General features: G+C 47.0%; 1 protein-coding gene and 1 long non-coding RNA gene across 2 annotated transcripts; one reads left to right on the forward strand and one right to left on the reverse strand.

Annotated features, from left to right (window-relative positions):
• Positions 1 to 593: 593 nt before the first annotated feature.
• BATF (basic leucine zipper ATF-like transcription factor) lies at positions 594 to 23,587 on the forward strand. The gene is made up of 3 exons (XM_042990155.1): positions 594 to 894; positions 3,750 to 3,854; positions 22,911 to 23,587. Exons 1-3 carry the CDS (start codon positions 832 to 834, stop codon positions 23,118 to 23,120), a joined length of 378 nt encoding a protein of 125 aa, XP_042846089.1. The 5' UTR covers positions 594 to 831; the 3' UTR covers positions 23,121 to 23,587.
• LOC122239666 lies at positions 19,412 to 22,238 on the reverse strand. The gene is made up of 3 exons (XR_006218996.1): positions 22,032 to 22,238; positions 21,425 to 21,463; positions 19,412 to 21,074 (listed from the first exon to the last, which is right to left on the reverse strand). It is a non-coding gene; the product is annotated as an uncharacterized LOC122239666 (long non-coding RNA).
• Positions 23,588 to 24,980: the final 1,393 nt, after the last annotated feature.

Genomic DNA, 24,980 nt, shown 5'->3' on the forward strand with positions numbered 1-24,980 from the left:
GAGCTTGAGTCTTTCAGACTCTGAACACGAGAGGCATCTCTTCCCTTCAGTCAACCGGCTGCTAAGGTGACGCTTAGACATTTGGGACATCAACTCTAGAGCCCGCGCCGGTGGCTTCCAGAGCTCGCCGGGCCTCTTCTGTTGGGCAGTCAGGGAAGGACCAGGCTGCATGGGGGGTGAGGGAGGCCTGTCACAGGACGGATGCATCGCCGCTTTCGGGTAAAAACCAGAGAGAAATCCCAGTCTCGTTGCTTTATTTTGGTTGAAAAATCAAGTCGGCTGACAATGGAAACTCTTTCCCTCTCCTTTCTGCCCTGTTAACAGGAGACGGACTTGCTAATTCTGGCTGGGGTTTTTCCCTGCCTGGGCTGTTTTTCTCTTTTATCTCCATCAACTGAGGAGAGCTGTTCTGCCTTTCAAACAGTCAGAAGGTATCTGGGGTTTTGTGTATTTTTTTTTTTTTTTGGTCTTCCTTTCATATAATTCTGTGGGTCTTTTCCCAGATATGTATTTTCTCTCAAATTAACTTCTACCTTGTTTAAGTTTCCGCCCATGTGACTTCCAGTGTGAGTTACCAGAAACCACAAGAGAGAGAGAGCGCGCGCGCACGAGCCCCAAAGCGAGCGACATGTCCCTGTGGGGAGCAGTGCCTCTGCACCCCAGAGCGAGGAGGACGCGGGGGTCAGAGGTGGCTGCAGGGCGGGCAGAGGAGGGACCTGTGCAGGGGGGTGGGCTGGCGGCCCGGGAGCAGCCAGGAAGGGAGGCCAGCTGGTGACAAGAGAGCCCGCGGGCGCGTCGGGGGCTGGGTGGAGAGCCCGGAAGACTGCAGCCATGCCTCACAGCTCGGACAGCAGCGACTCCAGCTTCAGCCGCTCTCCTCCCCCGGGCAAGCAGGTAGGGTCCCCCTTTCCCTGCAACCCACCGTCTGCGTCTCCGAGGGGGCGGGCAGCGGGAGGGCCAGGCCTCCTTGGGCTGCCCAGGGAGCCCCGGGGCGCGAGGAAGTGGCTGGTGGCAGGAACACCCCGTCAGACTTACGACGGTGGTTGCAATTCAGCCGCCTGTCGGCGCGGACCGTCGTCCCGCACCCATTCCACCAGGGCCCCTTCTCCTCTCGGTTCCAGACGGGGCCCACCGCCCCCGCCTCAGCCGGGTCCTCACCCCGCGAAGCTTTCTAGGAAGCCAGGAGGGGCATGTGCATCAGAGAACCCCGGCCTCTCCAAGGACAGAGGGTCCACCTGTCTGCAAGGCGGGAGAAACCCGAGGGGCACAGCATCACAGAGGCCGCTGGCACCCCCGGCCCCAGCGCGTGGGGTCGCCGGGGGGGGGGGGGGGGGGCAACCAGCAGGGCAAGAGAGAGAGAGAGAGGGAGAGGCAACGGGGAAGAGCGAAGAAGAAAAAAGAGCAAGTTAGACGGAGGGGGAAGCGGGCGCAGGAGGACCTACAGGGGCCCTGCCCCTGCCGCCAGCACGGCCAGCGGAGAGCGATGCTGGGGCGCTGTCGCGAAGCCTCGAAGCCTCTTTCTTTCCCCTGTGGCCGCTGGACAGGAGGAAAGGGTCAATCGGAAAGCAGTACTAGAACCTGACGGACGCACTGACTTCTAGCTCAGCTCGGCTCAGTTCCGGGGAAAGCAGAGCGGTCGAGGTAGAGAGTCTGGGGGCGTTTTGGAATCTAGATGGTGACTTCGGAGTCAAAAGTTTTCAGCTTGAGGGGTGCCAACAGGAGGGGCCCCTTGCCAGCCCCGAAGCTTATTTTATTTTATTTTATTTTATTTTATTTTATTTTATTTTATTTTATTTTATTTTAAATGTTTTAAAAGTTTAACTTATTTTGAGGGAGAGTGACCATGAGCTGGGGAGGGGCAGAGAGAGGGGGAGAGAGAGAATCAGAAGCTGGCTGGGCACAGCGTCAGCGCGGAACCTGACGCGGGTCTCAATCCCACGAACTGCAGGATCACCACCTGAGCCAAAACCGAGAGTCTGCTGTTTAACCAGCTGAGCCCCCCAGGCACCCTGACCCCAAACCTTTGGAGACTTCTCTTCACCACCTTCCTTGACATCCCTCCCTATAGAAAGGCTTCTGCATTCTCACCTAATACATCAAGAGATTAAAATGTCTTCCCCAACTCTGTGGTTTAAAAACCACATTCTTTGCTTAGCATAGACATCCAAGAGGGCTTTCAAGATGCTGCAGCCAAAATAAAAGTATATAAACATATAAGACAGCATCTGTCATGAATACCGCACAGAAGAGCACCAGGTGGGGAGACGTCATAGCAGAGACCTCTAGAGGGCAAACAATCCAGTCCTCTGCTCCAGATGGTATCAGGGTGGCTTGGGCTGCCTGGAAGTCTGTACTCTTCTTAGGAAGGAAATTACTCATGGCTTCCATGGTAATCTGGGTTCCCAGCCCCTTAGAGAAAAGCACTTCCTTCCCATCTGACCCGATGCCCTCCTACTGCGATGGCCTGGAAGTGTTGGGCATGCTGGTGAGACACGCTTGGAGAGCACAGGGTCTTGCCCCAGGAACAGTGCCCCTCTGTCCCGTGTGGACCTGAGAGGGAACAGGGTAGGGGTGGTGGAAGAGTTTTACTCAGGCTCCTACACCTATCCTGCAGTGTTAGGGGGACAGCTGGAGCTAACCTCTCTGCCCACGTAGAGGACATGTCCATCTGTGGGATATACTTAGAGGACACCAGAGGTCCTCTTGTCCTCCTAAGCACCCATCAGCAACCTGCCACAGCCAGGTAATCTCCACCGTTAGAGCTGTTCTTAGTCTCTAGTTTGTATTAGGCATTGTGCTCAGAGCCACGGGGAATGTCAGGGTCACTGAGCATAATGAAGGGAATGCAGGGGGAAAGAGAGACTGATCTGGGATGGGACCTGAGCCCAGCGATGTGGCAGAAGACACATGGGTACAAACCAGTGAGGGGTGGGGAGTGGCTTGGAAAGGCATCAGACTTAGCAGCAGAAGATGTAAGTCCTGGCTTACTGTGAACTCTCGGGCAAGCCCTTTGAGCCTCAGTTTCCTCACATATAAGATAGAAACGATAATATCAACTTCACAGATTTGAGGAATTAAGCAAGAGCACCTCTGGGGTGCCTGGGGGGCTCAGGTCATGATCTCACGGTTTGTGGGTTCGAACCCCGCATTGTGCTCTGGGCTGACAGCTCAGAGCCTGGAGCCTGCTTTGGATCCTGTGTCTCCCTCTCTCTCTGCCTTTCCCTCACTCTCCCACTCTCTCTCTCTCCCACCCTCTCTCTGTCTCTCTCAAAAATAAATAAACATTAAAAAAAATCTTTTTAAAAAAAAAGCAAGAGCACCTCTGAAAAAGCATTTTCACAGAAGTCGTCACATAGCTGGTGTCAACAAAGTTTTGAAAAAAAAAAAAAACAGCAAGAAAATTCTAGGCCGAGAAGAGTAAGGGTGGAGCAGCCCTAGAGGGCTGGAGAGGTGATAAAACACACTTCATCGCCTTAACCAATTTTTTCCAAATACAGCCCTATCTAGGCCCCAGGGTCTTTTTCTTCTTCCTGTAGCTTTTGGCCAGCATACCTATATAGATGTAAGAGAGCGTGACAGAGTGTGGGGAAGGTTCTCTTTTGAGCCCAGCCTTTAGATAAGGAAGGAGTGAATGGGCTAATGAAAAGATGAACAAGGATGGACGGACAGATACCGAACGGCAGGAGAACCTGTTTTAACTCAGAAGGGAGGAGCACACTCACCCCATTCCCATCTTGTCTGCTTCCCAGGACTCATCTGATGATGTGAGAAAAGTTCAGAGAAGGGAGAAAAATCGCATTGCTGCCCAGAAGAGCCGACAGAGGCAGACACAGAAGGCTGACACCTTGCACTTGGTGAGTGTTCAGGACTTCCTTCATTCTCTTGAGCCTTGGGCTTTGCTCCCCACCACTCATGGGTGCTTGGACCACAGCTTTGAGCCTGTCTGCGTGGGCATGTGTATGTGGGGAAGGGCGGGGGAGAGTGGCAGGGTAGGGCTGTGGGGTGCGGTGTGGAGGAGAGGCTCTCCCATGGTTGTATTGAGAAAAATTTGTAGCAGAACATGAGCCATGGGGCTGATAGAGAAGTGAGCCCTTCTTCCTGGCCCCCAAGAGGGCATGAAGTATAAATGAGTTGATCACCTGAGGCCCAGAGGAGGGCTGGGTGGAACCAGAACGGCCTGCTTGGAGATGGAGGAGGCAGAGAGAGAGCTTGTGCCTCTGCAGAAGGAAGGCAGGACTGTCTTTGGGAGGAATTTACACGGTGTGAAGCACTTTGGGGGAACCCAGGAGCCCAGCGTTAGGATCACATACGGTCCCATCCCCTAGGAGGCCAGTTGACAGCCACCCTGGTCCTTGCATCTGGGGCTAGGCCTCCATAGGGGGCCACGCCTTATTACTTCACCTTCCTGAACATCATTGAGTTTTATTTCGAAATATCTTTCATGACATCCCAAGGGATCTGTGAAAGAGGCAGTTTCAAGTACACTTATCTGGGACGGTCACTGTCCTGATTGAGTTGCCTCTAGCCTGGAACTTTCTAGAGAAGGTCCTGACCCCTGGCTTGAGCAAGAGCCTCGGGTGGTGCTGAGCTGCAATGCTACTGGCAGAGCAGGGCTCTGATCAACGTTTCTGGATTCTGGCCGTGTGCCAGAGCAGTGTTTCCTCCTTGTCACCCATACCTGACCGCCTTCCCTCTCTTCATTCTGCCCCTTCCTTGGTCCCTTAGTCTGCCAGCTCTTTCTTCACTGGCCCCTTCCTCTTCCATCCCTTCATCCCTTCCTCTAGCAGCTCAGCCTTCCTCTCCTTCCTCCTGAACCATTCCCGAACCTGGAGCATCCTCGTAATGTCTTTCAATGGTAAAAAGGGCAATTGGTACAAAGGGCAAGAAGTATGCTTTGTGTTTATTTGAAAGATTACCGTGGCAATCAACCAGTTGGAATAGTTGTTTTAATGCTCTCAAGAAAGAGTAAGATGTAGTTTTAGGGGGGGAAACAGATGCTTCTTTTAGCTTGGCAGGGAAGCCGAGAATAGTCTGCACCAACATCTCTGAACGGGTGCTTGTGTTTTATAAGAAGTGTATTCAGGGGCGCCTGGGTGGCTCAGTCGGTTGAGCGTCCGACTTCAGCTCAGGTCACGATCTCACGGTCCGTGAGTTCGAGCCCCGCGTCAGGCTCTGGGCTGATAGCTCAGAGCCTGGAGCCTGCTTCCGATTCTGTGTCTCCCTCTCTCTCTCTGCCCCTCCCCCGTTCGTGCTCTGTCTTTCTCTGTCCCAAAAATAAATAAACGTTAAAAAAAAATTTAAAAAAAACGAAGTGTATTCAGCATATCTTCTGTTGCATCCCAACATAGTTTTAAGGTCATAAATATTTGTCGAATCGAAAAAAGAATAAATGAATGAACACCAAATTCTTTCTTCTCTTCGATAATGCTGACCAGCCGTCTAAATGTTAAGTTGTTGGTGACCCTGGTACTTCTATATCCTCTGTGATTTCATTATGGCTTAGGCCCTTCCCACACTCCAATTTACTATTTTAAGCTTAAAAATCTATGATCATGCACTTGTCTCTATCAGATTCCGATTCTAATTCAATATTCTTTAGAGCAAGCAAACAAATGAAAATTAAACAGGATAGAGGCGCCTGGGTGGCTCAGTCGGTTGAGCGTCCGACTTCGGCTCAGGTTGTGATCTCATAGTTGGCGAGTTCGAGCCCTGCATTGGGCTCTGTGCTGACAGCTCAGAGCCTCGAGCCCGCTTCGGATTCTGTGTCTCCCTCTTCCTCTGTCCCTCTCACGCTCCGTCTCTCTCTCTTAAAAAAAATAAACATCAAAAAAATGGGAAAGGATAAAGCCTTGCTTTTTGTGTAAGTAGACAATGTCCTGAGACTGTAAAACTGCCATAAGCTTTATAAGTTTGCAAAAGTAAAACAAAAAGAAAAAAAAAGTGTGAATTAAGTATATCTCAGTGACTGTGCAGTCAGAAGCACAGGGTTTGAATCCCAGCTCTGCCACCTGCTATCTGTGTGATTGACCTTAGAAATGTTGGTAACCTCCCTTAGACTCAATTTTCCTATCTATAGAATGGGAAATGACAGTAACTACCTCATAGAGATAGTGCATCTAAAAAGCTGAACACACTGCTGGGCATATAATACTCAAAAATTTTAAGTATAATAAGAGTAATATTAATAATAGTTATTCTTATAGAAGCAAGCTAAATTATCACAAGATTATATATATACATTGCAGAATCTCAGGGCTGAGAGATTTCTTAAGGGCTGGCAAGTTCAGACACACTTTTGATGCTTAAGATTCCTCTACATGCGCCCCCCTCCCCCCCCACCACACACACACACACACACACACACACACACACACACACACCGCTGAAATGGTCCCCAACGTACGCCTGCTCACTTCTGTCGGAGAACTCCTTCCCTCCTAACCTGAGCAGAAGAGTCCTCCCTATCTTGAGCTGCACCACTGTTTCCCTGTAAATTCAACCCACTGGTCTTCATTCAAGCCCAGAGACACATCAGTGAGGGGGACATATATTTTCTTTGCTATGGCAAAGTTTTCAGTGGACGCAGCTGTCTGTCTGTCTGTCTCTCTGTCTCTCTCTGTAAGACAAGATTCAGAACCAGAAGACTTGGCCCATCTTGATTATACTGGCCATGGCTAGAGTGAGAGAATCTCTGGGTTTGGGATGCATGGAGACCCCAAGTCATGCAGTCACCACGTCCACACCCACACCTCCAACCGCAGTCTCTAGAATGTTCCTTCCTAGCCTCCCCACATCTGGGGACAAACTCCTCCTCATTCCTTTCCTTTGAGCACCACAGTGGTCAGGTTCACTTTTTGCCCAGTGAGTGGGTCACATACGTTTGCGTAGCTAGCCTGGGGGTTACAGCCAGTGCAACTTGTTTCTTGACTTCAGGTAAAAGCTTTTGGCAGCCACATAATATACGTCTGCCACCTTCAAGCAGAGGGTTTGGCTGTGGTCTGAAATGGTCATTTCCTCTTAGAAGTAATCACCTATCTTCTCTATCCATTATCCTCTTAATTATGTTTGTGATCCAGGTAGAAAAATCTTCTGTTTTACCACTAGCATCCTTAAGGTCAAGGGCTTGGTTTACTCTTGAGTTCATGCTTGGCTCCACATGTTGAAGTTCTGGAACCATTCTCTGGCCTTCAGACATAGCCGTAGATCCATCTACCAATATTGTAAAGACCAGCGACTGAGAGTACCGTCAGGCCATGCTTGCATTACTGTGCTAGCCTCATATATTGGGGTAATGTCATTTTCTCAGTTTCAGCTTTGCCACTATTATCTCTCTTAAAATACCAAAAGCGTTACTTCATTTCTGCAGTGAGAGTGTGGGTTACTTATTATTTAGCGTTTTCAGTACCTAGCCTATAAGTGGCTTATACCAACATGCTGTATACTGATTGCTTTTAAAATAGAGTAGGGAAGGAGCCTCTTTCCACAACGGTTTAATCTTATGCTAGTTTTATACCATCCCTGGCATTGAGTACCCCTCATGTAAACTGGATCAGGTGCTTCTTTTCATAATTGTGATATCAACAAACAAAGTTGACATTCCATTTTAATTCTCTTCTGTTGGATGTTCCACACAAGCCCTTACCACACTTATTTCCTTTCCTCCTGCAGACAACCATGGAATCTGTTAGGCATAGTAGATGCATTGGTGAAAAAGGAGAAAGGCACATCTTGACCAGTTCATTTCCTTTTTAATGTTTTTTAATTAATTTTTTTTAAAGTTTTTATTTAAATTCTAGTTCATTTAGGGGCGCCTGGGTGGCTCAGTCGGTTGAGCGTCCGACTTCGGCTCAGGTCATGATCTCGCAGTTTGTGAGTTCGAGCCCCGTGTGGGGCCCTGTGCTGACAGCTCAGAGCCTGAAGCCTGCTTCGGATTCTGTGTCTCCCTCTCTCTCTCTGCCCTTCCCCGCTCATGCTCTGTCTCTCTCCGTCTCTCAAAAATGAATAAAACATTAAAAATTTTTTTTAAATTCTAGTTCATTTACATACTGGACCAGTTCATCTCCAAAAGACATCAGTAGCTAATAAGTGGATCCAGTAAGTGGATCAATTTTCAGCTGAAAACTATTAAAAGTGATAAGAAAACCCAGTCAGCTTTTGAAGTTAACACAAAAAAGTAAAAACTTTCCTATATGTAAACCACAACCAATTAGAAAATTTAATGGGAGGAAAGATTCCATTTATAATACCAACAATGAGGGCGCCTAGGTGGCTCAGTTGGTTATGTGTCCAACTCTTGGTTTCAGCTCAGGTCCTGATCTCACAATTTGTAAGACTGAGCCCCGGGTCAGGCTCTGTGCTCTCAGCACAGAGCCTGCTTGGGATTCTTTCTCCCTCTCTCTCTGCCCCTCCCCTGCTCACACTCTCTCTCAAAATAAATAAATGTTAAAAAAATAAACATTAAAAAACATTTATATATATATACACACACACATATATATATATTCACATATATATATACACATATATATATTCACATATATATATATACACATATATATATATTCACATATATATATACACATATATATATTCACATATATATATATATATTTAAAAATATATATACTTTTCCTTATACATATATAATACCAATAATGGCAAATGGAAGGAAGGAATATATTTAACAAAAAATATGCAGGGCTCGATTTTTTAAAACTTTAGAATTATTCTAAGTGATTAAAAAAAAACCCATTCCAATAAGTGGAAAGATATGCCTTATGTAAAGATAGCAATTTTCCTGAAATAAATCTATCAATTTAACCTAATGTGATCCCAATAAAAACCCAATAGGACTTTCTGGCAGTTAGAAGAGACTTAGATTAGCTATTCTAAGTTCTTGGTGAAAAACAACCATGTGATAGCTTTTAGGAAAATTTTAGAGGAGGGTAATTAAAGAAGATTAGCTGAATTATAAATATAGAAATCAAAACAATGTGGAAAAGGCAGAACATTGGGCAGAACAGAATATAGAAAGAGACCCCAAAACAAACTGAAATTTAAGACCCAAATACATATGTCAGTTCCTAAAATCTAGACACCAGAGCAAATGCAAAATGATGATGATAGCTTTTCAAACCAGTGAAAGAAAGCTGCATTATTCAATAAATAGAATTGGGACAACTGGCTAGCCATTTTGGGAGGAAGAAAGCTAGAGTCTTCATTTCTCATACAACATGCACACAGATTAAATGTAAAAAAACAAAAAACAAACCACTAAAGAAACTTGGGGGAAAAAAAAGAACATTGAAAAATTATTTTGGAATGAAGACTTTTCCAGATAAAGTACAAAACCCTGAAACCGTAAAGGCAAAAACTGATATACGTTACCCTTATACATAAAAAATAAAAATTTCTATACAGCTCAAAATATTCTATGCAAAATCAAAGGCAAATCACAGATTGGGGAAAATATCTGTAATACACATGACCAAAAAAGGGCATATTTACTTCACACGAGAGCTCATATGAATAAGAAAATGATTAACAACCCAAAAGAAAAATGAGCGATGATTATAAATGGGCAATTTACAGAAAGAGAGAAAGAGATAGCAAATAAATATGGAAAAGATTCTAGACCTCACGTAGAGAAATGACAATTAAAGCAACCGGAAGGTTCCCTGCCAGACTGGCAAAGACAAAAAATGTTGCTAATATGTGACGTTGCCAAGGCTACGGAGAAGCAGGCACCACCACATACTACTTAGTAGGAATATGTCAGTACAACTCCATTAGAAGTCCATCCAGGGGCACCTGGGTGGCTCAGTCGGTTGGGCGTCCGACTTCGGCTGGGGTCACGATCTCATGGTTTGTAGGTTCGAGCCCCGCATCGGGTTCTGGGCCGACAGCTCAGAGCCTGGAACCTGCTTCCTATTCTGTATCCCTCTCTCTCTGCCCCTAACCTACTTGTGCTCTGTCTCTATCAAAAATAAATAAATGTAAAAATAAAATAAAATTAAAAAAAAAAAAAGCCCATCCAAATTACAAGTGCACATACCCTGTAACTCATTTTACTCAGGTGTAAAATATCAGCGATTTTACATCTGGGAGTCTATTTACAAACATGCGCACAGATTACACAATTATGTGCACGTGAAGACACTCATTGCTGCATTGTTTGTTATAGTGAAGACTGGAAACAAGCTAAATATTCATGGGTGAGGAAGTAATGAAATAAACTATAGTTGTCCATTCAATGGGATACTATGAAGTTGTCAAAATGTTACATCGAATGTGTTAATCTGGAAAGATTATCAAGCTTCTATATGCTTACGTTAAAAAGGGGGTGAATATGGTACCTAGTTTGCTCCCATGTATGTTTTTAATAAAAAGAAAAACATACATGTGCATATGTGTATGAACTTAAAATTTTTCAAATGGGTTTTCCCTCAAAGTTAATATTTATTTCTGAAAAATAGGATGAAAGGTCTAAAGCAAAAGAGAGATACTTTGCCTTTTCCCCTTTTTTTATACAGCTTGGCTGTTTTTATCATGTGCTTTTATGTTTATAATGTACATATTTACATTCTCGACATCAGTCATTACTACATATGCATTAGGATGATTTCTTTTTAAAAAAAATTTTTTAAATGTTTTCATTTATTTTTGAGACAGAGAGAGACAGAGCATGAGCAGAGGAGGGGCAGAGAGAGGGGGATACACAGAATCTGAAGCAGGCTCCAGGCTCTGAGCTGTCAGCACAGAGCCCCACACGGGGCTCGAACTCACAAACTGCGAGATCATGACCTGAGCCGAAGTCAGACGCTCAACCGACTGAGCCACCCAGGCGCCCCAGGATGATTTCTTTTTTAATTTTGATTTCAAACACTGAATAGTCTTCCTCTGTGACATTTTATCTCTTGAGCATCTGACATAAATATCTCAGTCCTTTGGGAGAATCAACTATAAGTTGGGATTTGTCATGAGTGACCCTAACTTCTACAGTACTGGACAAACCACTATAAGGAATGGCAGATCAGTGTCCCTTGTGTGGCCATCCTGGTTGATTGTAGTGGCTTGAAGGATTTTGAGTCAGTGTCCTGGGTCAGTGGAAAAGAAAAGTTGAGATCAATTGAGAAGCTTTGTTCATGAAGAGGCGAAAAGTAGAAGAGATGATGGGGAGACAGTAATATTAGCCCAGAGCTATGCCTTTGACAAGTCAGATCTGGCCTCCAGAATGGAACTGGAAGCAAGGTGGAGGAACAGGGCCAAATCTGAAAGCTGGAACTGTGAGTACTCGCTTAGCTGGGGGTGGGAAAGGTGCTTTCCTGGGGCTGGCTCCTAAAGGAGTCTTATACCAGTCTAAAAAAAGAAAAAGGGTTCCAGGTTCCAGGAGATATCTTTAATGCCACATATAACAAATGTCCTGAGTGTAAATTATGCGTGAAGTGAAGCTTTGAACTGATGCTGCGAGAATTAAGTTACTTACAATCGGAGGAAGATTGAGTAATGGAGGAAAAACAGTTGAGCAAAGATGTCAACCCCCTGGGCCTCCTTAGAATGACACTATTGTTCTTGGTCGTCTGGGGAGGACTGGAAGAGAAAGCTGCTTGTGGTTCTTTTTCACTCCTGGAGTTCTCACTTTTCTCTCTGGAAGACGGTGCCATAAGGCTTATTTGCATAGAGAAGGCATAGGTCAAAAACAAAAACAAAACACAGAAGGAATGTCTGGCTAGTTCTGCCCTTAAAAAATTCCGCGAAAATCAGTGAGCCATTTGTGGAAAATAGTCACTTCTCTTGGTCGTCTATTGCTATGAATTTCCTTTAATTGAAAACATTAATTAAATACATGACTATGTACCAGGCGCTGGGTGTTAATGGCTCTACCTGTAGTATCTCATTTAATCTGCACAAAAGCCTTATTTCATAATTCTTAGGTTAAGTAATTCGTTCAAGATCATACAGCTTGTAACAAGGTCTGCCTGACTTTAGAGCCCATCTCCCTAGCCATGATGCTATACTGCCTGTTTCCTTCGGACTCTCACGAAGTTATATTCACCTTCTCTGATATCCTCCTTCGGTCTCTTCCTAACTTTACTTTTGTGTTCTTTAAGCAACAACCTCCAAAATTCACACTTTTTCCTCCTCCATTATTAGGCCTAGTCAAGAAAGTAAAGTCTCGATGCAATATATCAACGTGTCCATTGAAACCCTTTTTAAAGAAGGCTGTGCAGCAATAAATATTAACATCTCACATAAGAATACTCCGGCACAGCAATTCCACTTACAAATGTTTGAAGAAAAAAATGCACAAAGATGCTTCGTTCATCATGACCAGTAAACACTTTATCAATACTATAAAATTGGACAGATGCCCAACAATAGGGGATTAAGCATATTATGACACATGCAGACACTAGAATTTTATGCTACCACTAAAAATGACTATGTATGTCTGTATCACAGAAAGATACATATGACATAGCAGTGAGGGGAGAACAGCAAGTTACAAACGGTATGCAGAATACAATCCTGTTGATGTAAAATCTGTGGGTTTGGGGCATGTTTGCATACATACAGATATCTGGAAAGATGTTCTCCAAAATGCTAATACAGTTATTCCTGAGTCATGAGTTTTGAGTAGCTTATCTTACCCTAGTATTTTTCTGTATTTAAAAAAAAAAATTTTTTTTTTAACGTTTATTTATTTTTGAGACAGAGAGAGACAGAGCATGAACGGGGGAGGGTCAGAGAGAGGGAGCCACAGAATGTGAAACAGGCTCCAGGCTCTGAGCAGTCAGCACAGAGCCTGACGCGGGGCTCGAACTCACGGACCGCGAGATCGTGACCTGAGCCGAAGTCGGACGCTTAACCGACTGAGCCACCCAGGCGCCCCTGTATTTTTTTTTTTTTTTATTGTGATGAATGTGTACCATGTTAAAAATCAGAACAACAATGTAGACTATTTTCATTTGGGAAAGAAAAGCATGTCAAGGCAATCTACCACCCCTGAATGCTTGTACCACTGATGATGGGTCCGTGTGGTTGAGTTTGGGAGGCATATTTGGAAGGAGGCCAGCTCCATACCAGTCTTGATGTTTATGAAGAATTTCTGTTCAAATGAGATTACAGGTCGCAGGTCACAAATTGATGGTGCCCATTCAAGCAGATGTCTCCATGAAGCTGTCCTCAGCGAGCAGCACCCAAACTTCTCTCTCTTGAAAAGAATGGGAGCATCTCACCAAAAAGTCCTTTCCCAAACTGCTTGGGGATTTTCTTAGTTTCCTCCGTAGTACTCAGTCTGGCACCCTGCTTCCTAGGGGACGTAGAGTGGTTCCGCAGGACAAAGTCCCCTTCAGATTGTGGGATATCATTATGTAGAGAGCATCATTATGGGTCCATGTGTTAGTGTGGTTGGGGGAGGGGGCGGGGGGTATAACAATAATTATGGTCATATTCCCTTGTATATAGAATCACAGAATTAAAAGATAACTCAGAAATGCTGCAAACCATCCTGCCATGTAACCAATGGGGACACTGAGGTCTTTCTCGAGGATGCCCAAAAACCTAAACCTCTTGCCTGCCCACCATTTGCTTTTGATTTGTACCACTTTGTTGAATAGGACTTTATTATTCAGAGGGTGTTGCTCCTACACGTCCTTTTGCAAAGGGTAAGCCAAGAAGTAAACCATTAACCAGAAGGCTTGAATGACCTAGCCAATCTTGAGCAATATAGCCCAAGCATATACAGCAAGTGATGAGAAAGAGAGTCCCGGGTTGAGAGGGCCTGAAGTTTAAACGTTCCTTTATGTTAAAAAGGTCTTAAAATTGCAATACAAAATGAAAAGGACAGTAATACATTGGGGAAAATACTTGCATCAAAAGAAATAAATGCAGGTGTCATATTTATACCATAGAAAGAACGTTCTTTTTAAGAAAAACATCCAGACTCCAATAGGTAAGTGGGCAGAAGCTATGAACAGAAAACTTACGTAACATTTTTCCTACCAAAATGAAAATAACCCAATTTTCTATTCTGATTGTGAAAATGATACACACTAAGGGCTTCTCAGCCTCGGCACCACTAACATTTTGAGTTGCATAATTCTTTGTTGGGGGAGGGGGATCCCGTGCACTGTAAAATGTAAAATCTAACCCCTACATTCCAGTAGCAGCACCTCACCCCTGAGCTGTGATGAGGAAAAATATTTCCAGACCTTGTCCAATGTTCCCTGGGAGGCAAAATTGTCCCTGGTTGAGAATGCTGTTCTAGGCAACAGACCCATAGAAAATTCTTCCTCCTTCGTTGTCAATAACTTGTCACATTACAACGAAATTAAGAAACCCTCAAAAGGCTAACTGGCAAAATAAATTATTTAAAATTATAGTGCCTAAATACCAATGGGGTTAGAGTGAAATTGACACATGTATTCACTGCTGGTAACATTGTATATTTTACATAACCCTTTTACTGCAATATGGCCCTGAACTGGAAGACTGGTTGTGCCCTTTGCTCTGCTAATCTCACTCCTACAAATTTATCCTAGGACATAACCAAACAAAACCCAGAATGCACCAAGATGTTCACTGTGGTATTACTTACAATAGCAACATTTTGAGAGCAGCCTAAATGTCCAACATTACAAAACCATTTGCGGTAAATTGCGGATCTTCCATTTGATGACAGAGCCGATAAAAATGGTAATTATGGTGATTATGGAGAGGTGACAAAGTCAAGACAAAGCGAAATACAAATTGTATTCTGTACAACGATTGAGATTTCATACAAATGAGTGTTTATGTTTCTTAAAAAGGGCAAGAGGGCAACATGTGCAAATGGAAACACTTGTGTTAAGAGTACTAGAATCATGGGTGGGTATGATTTTTTAAAAATATTTTAAAGGTAGTTATACTGCATATTTTTTTATTTACAAACATACGAAAATGGGCAAATAGAGATCTGAGTGAACTCCGGAGAACAGTGAGGACAAGGACAAAGATGATATCACTGAGCTAGAATGTGGGGGTCAAGTTTTAGTAAATCTTACCACTTATCCTCCAAACGGGAACACTTTTGGAAGCAAAAACAGCACTAGTAAGAATTACACCAGGACAACAGGTATGTACCGGAACTGTCCCAGCACACGACTCATCACTCTTGGTTTCAGGAAACCAAGGAAGGTGACCTGAGCTCTTATCAAAATTCAGAAGGAAGATAAAGTTCAGGGCCACGCAGAGTGGACTGGATTCCTGGGGCCAAAATGCAATTTCCTGCAACGGAGGATCCTCTAACCAAAGTATTTTCTGGGTCCTCGGCTGGTATGAGAACATGCCTTCCTGCTAAAGGGGTAGAGTGATCCAGAAAATTATAAAAGCAAAGGCCATATTCCCAGGACTAGATCCAATGTTAGCAGAAATGATTCATCCGCCCAACAAGTATGTATTAGCCCCCTCGGTGCCAGGTATGGCTTGGCTTGTTCTAGGCATTGAGAGCACAGCAGGGACAAGACAGAGTCCCTGATTTCATGGACCTTGCATTCAACTGGAAGTCACACTAGAAAACAGGCAAGTAGGGGCACCTGGGTGGCTCGGTTGGTTGAGCATCTGACTTCGGCTCAGCTCATGATCTCATCGTGAGTTCGAGCCCCACGTCAGGCTCTGTGCTGACAGCTCAGAGCCTGGAGCCTGCTTCGGATTCTGTGTCTCCTTTTCTCTCTGCCCCTGTCCCACTCATGCTCTCTTTCTCTCAAAAATAAATAAATGTTAAAAAAAATTTTTTTAAAAAAGAAACAAAACAGGCAAATAAATGACAAACAGGCTCAACACATAAAGTGAAGAGTACTTCAGTGAAAATCAAATAGTGCGATGTTGAATGTAACTAATGGACAGACAGGGTGGGGACAGTGAGCAAAGGAAGGTCTGTCTGAAGCCCTGACAGATCGTGGTCGTAGGAGACTGGGAGGACCTGAGGAAAGGGTGTGCTCAGCAGAGCCTTGAGGCCAAACTGTGTGTTGGAAAAGGGCCAAGAGTCGGAAAATATGCCTTGTGGGCCCAGGCCTCTGAGACCAGGAGAAGGAACTCAGGAAGGAGCCTGTGGCAGGGAGCAGGAGCCCGCTGGGGGTGGTGTAGGGGTAGGGGTAGGGGTAGGGGCGGGGAGTAGGGTGGGGAGAGTCAACAAAACTAATTCAGATCTGCCTGAACCTAACTTCTGATCTACAAAATGGGGAGCAATAGCGCCTCCCTGGGTTGTTCGATAGTTAAATGACAGAGTAAATATAAAAGCAGAACAATATTGCATTTGTTCTGTTTTGTTTTGCATTGAGAAGGTTATATTTGTTCATTTGTTTAACGCAGAGCGCTTGGCATGTTCCTACAAATCAATCAGGTGGAGATATCACATGTATTATTATATATGAAGTCATATATGACTTCATATATAATAATATGACTTCATATATAATAATACTTTCCAGTTTATAAAAAGTTAAGAGCACGGGCCTGGCTTTTCAAGTCTCCTTCGTGTGGAATGGATGGGGAAAGCCAGGTTCCAGCTAAGGAAATTATATGCAGAGTTCCTAAAATGGTGCTCATTCTGCTACTCCCACGCATAGGTTCAGTTTGCGGAACAAAAGTGTTGCTGAGTAGGGATTTGACCTGGGCCTTTTTAAAAAAGTGAATCTCTTCCACTCATTTGCAACTATCCTTGTTATAGAATAGAAGCTATAAAGGCTAGTAAATGCTTAGTTAAACACTCCCTTGGAAATGTCACGGACATCATAAATTTACTTAGTAGACTCTTCGTAAGCAGGGTTTGGTAAATTATTAGAGAGTTCAAGCTGGCAGTCAAGCAAGATGATTTTATTGAACACTTACTATGTGCCACGCACTGTCCTAATCAATGATGGCAAAGCAGTGAAGGCAGTGATAGACCCTCATGGAGCTCCACAATTTAAAGGGTACCTGGTTTGATCAAGTTATCATTAATGAGATTCGAATAGATGTCCTACCTCTGGCTCTTCTGTCATAAAAATGAACTGTTCTGGGCTACTTGAAATTGTTTTCGCCAAATATAATAGCGATTGGGATAGTAAGGCCTTTGCCTTAAATAGGCATTTACTTTCAGAAAATACTTTTGACTTAGAAACATCCTCCCATCTCTCTAAAGTTATTTGTATTATGCTATTTTTACTATATATTATAAAATAAAAATATTTAATACAAATCTAAATATATAAAATACATTTTAATAAAAGTAAACACTGCCCATATTTATATTCTTACATTTTTAAAAAGAGGAATCAGCTACGAACATGAGTCCCAAGCTAATTGCTCATTAAGCTCACCTGGGAAACAATTTTTTAAGCTTATTTATTTTGAGAGAGACAAAGAGAGTGCAAGTGGGGGGGAGGGATAGAGAGAGAGGGAGAGAGAATCCCAGGCAGGTTTCACGTGGTCAGTGCTCAGAGTCCAACGCGGGGCTCGAACCCAAAAAACTGGGAGATCATGACCTGAGCTGAAATCAAGAGTCGGATGCTTAAACGACGGAGCCACCCAGGTGCCCCTGGGGAGCATTTTTAAAAAGTCTTGACGCTTGAGACCCATTCCAGGACAATCAAATTGGAACCTCTCACAGGAGTGAGGTCCAGGAATTAAGATTTTCTGAAGCTCTTCAGGTGACTTCAGTATGCAGCCAGGGTTGAGACCTGGGGAGCAGTGACATTTGAAGCCCATCAGGTGCATGAGGCAGAATGTGTGGAGTGAGTTTAGTACAGTTGTAGGGGTTTTATACCCAGACACTGTCCCAGAGGCCTGGCAGGTTTAAAGACCAAAACAAAACAAAACTTAATTCAAACCTTTGTGTTCATGGCAATTATCAGTTGTTTTTTGGAATTGGGCTTGCTAGTGATAAACTCTCTAACTTGAGATATCAGCCAGGATTGCATTTAGCTATGAGTAATAGAAGGAGTCCTCTCACAAGGAATTCGAATTGGACAGACCAGGGCTAAGGCAGGAATGTCATCAAAGACCCGGGCTACTTCTGTCTCTGTGCAGGTATGCTCAGTATGTGGCTTTCATCTTCAAGGCTGCAAGGTAGCTGCTGGACCTCCAGGCATCAATCTGTGTTGAGGGAGGGTGGCTTTTGTCCCGGTGAGGCTTTGCTTTTTCAGTTAAAAGGGAAGCCCCACCCCCAGGTACTTCTGCTTACACCTTATTGGTCAGAATCTGTCACATGGTCATGCCTAGCTGCAAGGGAAGCTGAGCATTTTGGTGAATTTGTTTTCTAGCCTCTCTAGAAAGCAAGGGGGAGGAGTTTAGGATGGCAAGAAAGTAAAAATTTCTCCAGAATCAGACTTGTACATTATTCAGTGCAAAGGCCTGTGGTTTAGTGTTTCCTCTTCTCTCTTCATCGGGTGAGGACCAGAAGTTGGGGCTAATTCCCCCAGATTGGTTGGAGGGGTAGGCATACGTCCTACCATGGCTTCGGAAATGTCCTACCTGTCAGTTCGCAGATTTCTCCAGCAATGGCGGGCTCCACTCTGTATCTGCATTTTGTGGACGGGGATTGGTAACTGCAGGAGGCTGAACGTAGCTGGGTGCGAGGGATAAGCTTCACACACTACTCTCCTGCTGAAGTGTAGGTGGGGGCTGAAAGGTCACCCAATCGATAAACGAATACATGTTCTCTTGAGGAGGAACACCCGGGACTATTTTCACTCTTCTGGAAATTGTGATTCAAAGAGAAGTAAACCAGAGCTGGCAGGAAGGAGGACCAAGGCCCGCTCAGAATGCCTGGAGAGTCCCTGCCAGAGCCTTGGGCCAGAGCCTGTCCTTGGCCTTGGTCCTCACTGGCTTCCCTGTGGGTAAGGGAACTGCCTGGGGATTCCCCATCATTTGAGAGCTCTTTGAGTGACCCTCTTTCGGCCCCTCCAGTAGGGAATTTCCCAGAATGTTCCCACACCCCCATGAAGCCTCTTCATTAACCACCCCCGAGCAGCTCGTAGTTCATGATAGGGTTGGCATCAGGCAGCTTCACAGGTGAGGGTGAATTGTGAACCTTATCTCCCAGACTTGCAAGAAATGGGAAAAGAGGGAAGATGAAATGGCAAAGCCAACAGGGCCAAGGCCTCACAGGATAATTACCAAACGTCATACGATTTAAACAGATGTCAAAGGCAAGAGAAAATGGTGGGCACAGACTCTGAAGCCAGACTGCCTCATTCTAGTCCTGCTGCTGCAACTTACGAGCCGTGCGACCTTGAGCGAATTACTTAACCTCTCTGTACCTTAGGTCGTCCTCTTCTGTAAAATGTGTCTGATAACATTATCTACCCGATAGGGTTGTGGCAAAGATTAAATATGATGATAACTAAAATACTTTGAAAAGTGATTGATACGTGGCAGCATTCAATAAAAATTATTACGTCAAGCTAGATTATTCTTTTGCAAAATCGATTTCCACTCATTTTTCTCATATAAATTGAGTCTACATCCCTCCGCTCCCAACAGCCTTCTCCCTGACACTCACGCACACCCCTTCCCAACAAGTGGGGGTTGGAGGTTAATACGCTCAGTCAGTTCGGACTCTGAGATATTCCAGAGGTGAAGAGGGCTTGGAGAGCTTCTAAGCTGATGGTTCCTTCTCATGGTTGGCAGTGTTCACGGCACATTAGGATCCCCTGGGAGCCTTTAACAACCCAAATGCCCAGGCTGTACGCGAGACTGCTTAAACCAGAATCAGGCACTGGTATTGGTAAGGTTCTCCAGGGATCCCACTGATCTCAATGTGTGGCCAAGGTTGAGAACCACTGTTGAGGTCCAGTCTTCCCGTTCTAACAGGAACTGGGGCTCAGAGAGGGAAAAGAGAGTCATGGGCTCACCCAGCCAGGACCCTGGTCCCCAGTTACTGCGGATGGAGCCCACTGTTGTATGTTCTGGACCTCACTGTGCATGTGGACGAAGGTCTGGCCTTGAGGGAGCCCTCTCAAAGCGTAGCTGGATGGATGATTCCCTCCCAACTCTGGGCAGGAGGCAGATGATCAGCTCTGTGACTGGAAAGTATGACTAACTCAGGCTTCCAGTGCAGTGTCTAAAGATCACCCAAATCAAGACCTTGTTTTCTCTTGGGAGACTGTAGGGCAGTTGAAGACTTCTTAGTGATCTCCAAAGACCTTTGGTCACGTAAGTTACCAGTCTCTTGGGGGAAGCACTGGGTATGCTAGAAGAATGGGGCTGAGGGCGGGGAAGCCTCCAGCCGATCCCTGCTCTGCATAACCCTGTATGGTTATGGGGCTTTGGGTCAATCGCTAAAGTGTCTGAACCTCTGAGAAAATAAGTGTCTTGCGTCAAATTCCAAAGCCTTTCCTCGTAGCGGCTGCTGCCACCAGCCTGTAATCATTTGGAGGGGGTGTTTGGGGTAGGTTTGTCCCAGGGTCAGGGTCTCAGTTGGCCTCATCTGAGAAGTGGGAATAATGGTAGCCAGCTGGCCTCAGCGTGTCCATCTCGGGGTTCCTGTGAGGAGCCTGAGGGCCCCAAGTGAATTCCTAAAAGTGGAAAGCAGCTTCCAGGGAAGCCCAAACTCACTGTGAGCCAGCTCACTGCTCCCTGACTGCAGCAGAAGACATGCATGTGAGAGGCTGACATTTCCTTCCCAAACATTCTGCTCCCGTCCCCCCTCACTGAGTCCTAGATTGCTAGCTGCCACTGGGAAGTTAAGGGAAGTCGGGGGATGTGATCCTTGCTCCTCCGAGTTAACGGCCTTTGCCAGCTGTCCCCGTGTGAGTCCCTTCTGGGGCATGACTGCCCCAGGGAGGGTCAGAGTGGACCAAACGTTGGCAGGTGGGGACATGTTGGGAGGAGGCCCCAGATCAGCCACTTCCTTCTACAAGGGAAGTCAAACTCTTCCTCTTGCCAGTGTCTGGCTGGCTGCGTGGCCCCCGGGCTGGCAGTGCTGGTTTCTCTGGGGCCCTAGCAGGAAGCAGTCTTGCTTCCCGAGGTAAAGATGAGTTTCTTGTCACAGGGGGTTGTTTTCTGGTTAGAGGCAGCGGCAGTCGTGAAGCCCCATCCTAGAGCTCTGGGATCTGCAAGGCAGGGGGGGCGGGGGGCGGGGAGAGAAAACTAGAGAGAGCTCAACAGAGCTTGCTCGGGGAGGAAGAACCTGCTGTCACTTCCCGAAAGCTGGGCCTGCCTCTAGGCGGGGAGAAGGTCAGAGCGCGGTTGGTCCCTGTGGCCCGCCCACCCTACCCCTCCCTTCTGCCTCGGGGTTTGCCCAGGCTCTTCAGAGCACAGAATTTACAGTAAACGTTGTCACCAGTGGAAACTCTCAGAGGGGGCGAGGAAAAGGGCTAGAGGAAGGGGCCAGGACTCCCGGCCCCCAGTTCCCGTCTTACCAACCACCCCCCACCCAGTCTCATGTGTTGCTTTCTCTTACCTTTCGGTAAAGAGGGGATGCCCTGCCTCCGGGATGTGCCTGGAAACAGCCAAGTGGTGAGATTAGCGAGAGCCAGCCGTACCTTGCCGAAGAAGCCAGTGCCTCTGACCCCACCATCGTGGGTCTGAGTATCCCACCCACCCCCACCCCATGTTAGAGATAGGGGTTTCCTTTGTACCGACCTAGCCACATTTTCTAGCTCAACGCCACATACAGGAAATGCCAGGCTGGGGCTGAGCCTGCCTGCATCTGTCCTTCACAGACAGATGGGAGCTGGCTTGATGGGTAAGGCCGGTCGTACACCCCTCCACCACTTAAAAAAGAAACCCTGGGCTCATGGATGAAGGCCGTTAGCAGCAAACCTGGATATCTCATTGCTGCTTATGCTCCTGATGGGTTATGTAAGGTGCCTTTTACGTGGTAGGTTATCTTATATCTGCCCACTGCCCACGGTAGTTTTGAGTCAACTTCCAGGCCAGCAATTAATGTCATCAGCCAGCCAATCAACGGACATTTGAGTTCATGGTCTGTGTTCAGGCACCTAACATTTAGGCACTTCATTAGTGCTTGACTAACTAAAACAAGTCTAAGGTTGCATTTAACTCACGTTTGCAAACTTGCCCGATCATTGGAATGACCTGGAGCACTCAATAAAATTCAGCAAATTCCCAGGGCGTCTGGGTGGCTCAGCGGGTGAAGCGTCCACCTTCGGCTCAGGGCCTGATCTTGACGTTTGCGAGTTCTGAGCCCCGCGTCGGGCTCTGTGCTGACAGCTCAGAGCCTGGAGCCTGCTTCGGATTCTGTGCCTCCCTCTCTTCTTGTGCTCTCTCTCTCTCTCAAAAAAAAAGAAAAAAGAAAAAGTAAATAAACATTTTTATAAAAATTCCGTGAATTCCCAGAATTCACCCCACATCCCAAACCCATTCAGTTCAAATCTCTAGATTTCACGAAGAGCCTGGAACTGTGTGACAAACCCTTAAATTCTACTGCTACGGCAAGCTTGGGAAATGCTGACCTGTATCAAACAGAACTAGAAAAACTCTCTGCCGTTTCTTCAGGTTCTAACCTGCCAACCAGCTTCCCCTCACCTACCCTTGCCACTCTCAACCCACGTACACACTCACGGAGACCCATGTACACACGCACCCACACCAAGGAGCGTGCCCACACGCATTCCTGTGCGCGCCTGTTGGGTGGGACCATGGGGAACCGCCATCTTTATAGGTCAAAACAGACAAATTCCAGCAGTTTCATAGGCTCGACCTGGCATCCATGCATACACAGGCGTGCAGAGATGCACCGGCACTCACATATGACACACGCAAACACGTGTGCACACGTGCACCCACGCGTGCAGAAAAATTCACCGACGCCCGTCCCCACGGCTGTGCCGGTGAGAACCTAGTCTGGACTCCTCCGGTCCCCCCTCCCCCGATCCTGTGCTTTCCTTGACGCTAGTCTCAGATGCTGACCTGTCTCCCCACAGGAGAGTGAAGACCTGGAGAAACAGAACGCGGCTCTGCGCAAGGAGATCAAGCAGCTCACGGAAGAGATGAAGTATTTCACGTCGGTGCTAAGCAGCCATGAGCCCCTGTGCTCGGTGCTGGCGGCCAGCACGCCCTCGCCCCCCGACGTGGTATACAGCGCCCATGCCTTCCACCAGCCTCACGTCAGCTCACCTCGCTTCCAGCCCTGAGCTCTGAGAGGCGGTGGGGGGCGGACGGAGCCCCCCGCCCCCAGCTGCCCTGGCCGGCCTCGGGAGGGGCACACAGACTGTGGCCAGGCCGCCCTCGCTCCTCAGGGCCCTCTCTCCCTGCGGAGACCCGGAGGCAGAGGCCCGGACAAGGATCGAGCGCAGGACTGTACCGGCCGAGAGGGTGTGAGGTCACCCAGCGGCGTGGCCGCCTGTCAGCATGTGCTGGGCCCCCATGCGGACGGGAGGCCCAATCCAGAGTCAAATCCGACACGATGCCCAAGTCCCATGGCACAGAGGGAGGAGGGCAGGGTAGGGTTATTTTTCTAAATAAATTTCTTAAAAGCAACCGGTCTGGCAAGAGGTTCTCTTCTTTCACGTAGTCCCTTGAAAGCCTAGGTTCTGCGGGGGTGGGGGCCTTCTTTTGCTCTTGTCCTCAGCTCTGGGGACTCTGCTAATCTCTTCTTTTCCATGGTTTGGGTGACCTACTTGGGAAGCTGGGTGTTTTTTTATTTTTTATTTTCTTAATGTTTATGTTGGAGACAGACTGTGAACGGGAAGGGGGGCAGAGGGAGAGGGAGACACAGACCCCGAAGCAGGCCCCAGGCTGTCAGCACAGAGCCCGACGCGGGGCTCGAACCCATGAACCATGAGATCGTGACCCGGGCTGAGGTCGGGCACTCAACCCACGGAGCCACCCAGGAGCCCCGAGCTGGGTTTTTTCAAAGCATCTTCAATCCTCCCTGTAGGCATCTTCTTGGTTCCCCCCTCCCCCCTCAGTTACCTCACCATGACCTTCCCACCTTCCATTCCTCACTGCCTCACGCTTCCTGGATTGTCAGCGGGCCATTTTCCAGACAGGGAGAAGGACCAGTGCAAGATGCCATTCAGAGGAATGGTCGTTCAGGTTGATACTCTCACCTTTACAACTATACTTTCTCTGCTCCTCCCAGAAAGCCAACCTTGGGTGATGCTGCATGCCAGGCTCCGTGCAAGGTGTTCTAGGAACACAAGGGCAACACGGGGAAAGTGCTGCCTCGTGCTCTCAAGGGGCAGCATGTGGCTTAGGTCCTTGGGGAGTTTCCTGCCAATGGACCTACACGTCCTGTTAAAGACCCCACCTCCCTTGAGAAGCTGCGATAAAGCACACACGGCTTTGCCTGTCTCCATTGGGCGCCACAGGCCGCCATTTTGAGCACAGTTTGAGGGCAGTAAGTGCCTCACTGACACAGGGTTGTCTTCAGGTCTTCAAATTCTCTAGTTTGGGCAGAGCCTGAAACCAGTATGTTCCGGGTCCCCTGCTCTCATAGGTCCCCAGGTCGAGTGCCCACTGGCCTGCACGCCGCAGCCTTATCCAACGGTGGGGACTGCCCCCACACGCAGCCTCTGTTGAGTCAGCTGGGGGCAGTAGTGACAGGGATCGCCACAGGATGTGTCTGGTTCAGCCTCTTCCGCAGCCACCTCAAACTCACCCCTTGGTCCTTCAGAGGGACTACCACTGCCCGTGGTCTCCCTGTCAGCACCCATCTTGGGATGGCGAGTCCCTTGAACCCACCATCTTGGGATGGTGACCCCAAGGAAAAGAGAGGAGCAGTGCCTCCTAACCTGCTGGCCCACAGATCTGGCTGGTTTGATGCAAGGCCTCAGCGCTGGGCCTCCCCCGCCCCGTCTCTCCTGCCCCACTGGGATCACGCTGGTGTTGGTTTACTGTGACTGCCGAACTCTGCAGAGGTCTGGAAACGCAGCATCCCGGCACGTGGTCACCTGACCTCCTTGTGGCCTGTCTACGGGGTGGGGGGGGGGGGTCTAACCCAAGGGCCTCTGAAGCCACATTGCCACTATCGGGCCCCTCGACCCTGAAGC

The sequence above is a fragment of the Panthera tigris genome, chromosome B3, assembly GCF_018350195.1.
Source record: "Panthera tigris isolate Pti1 chromosome B3, P.tigris_Pti1_mat1.1, whole genome shotgun sequence".
Taxonomy (NCBI): domain Eukaryota; kingdom Metazoa; phylum Chordata; class Mammalia; order Carnivora; family Felidae; genus Panthera; species Panthera tigris.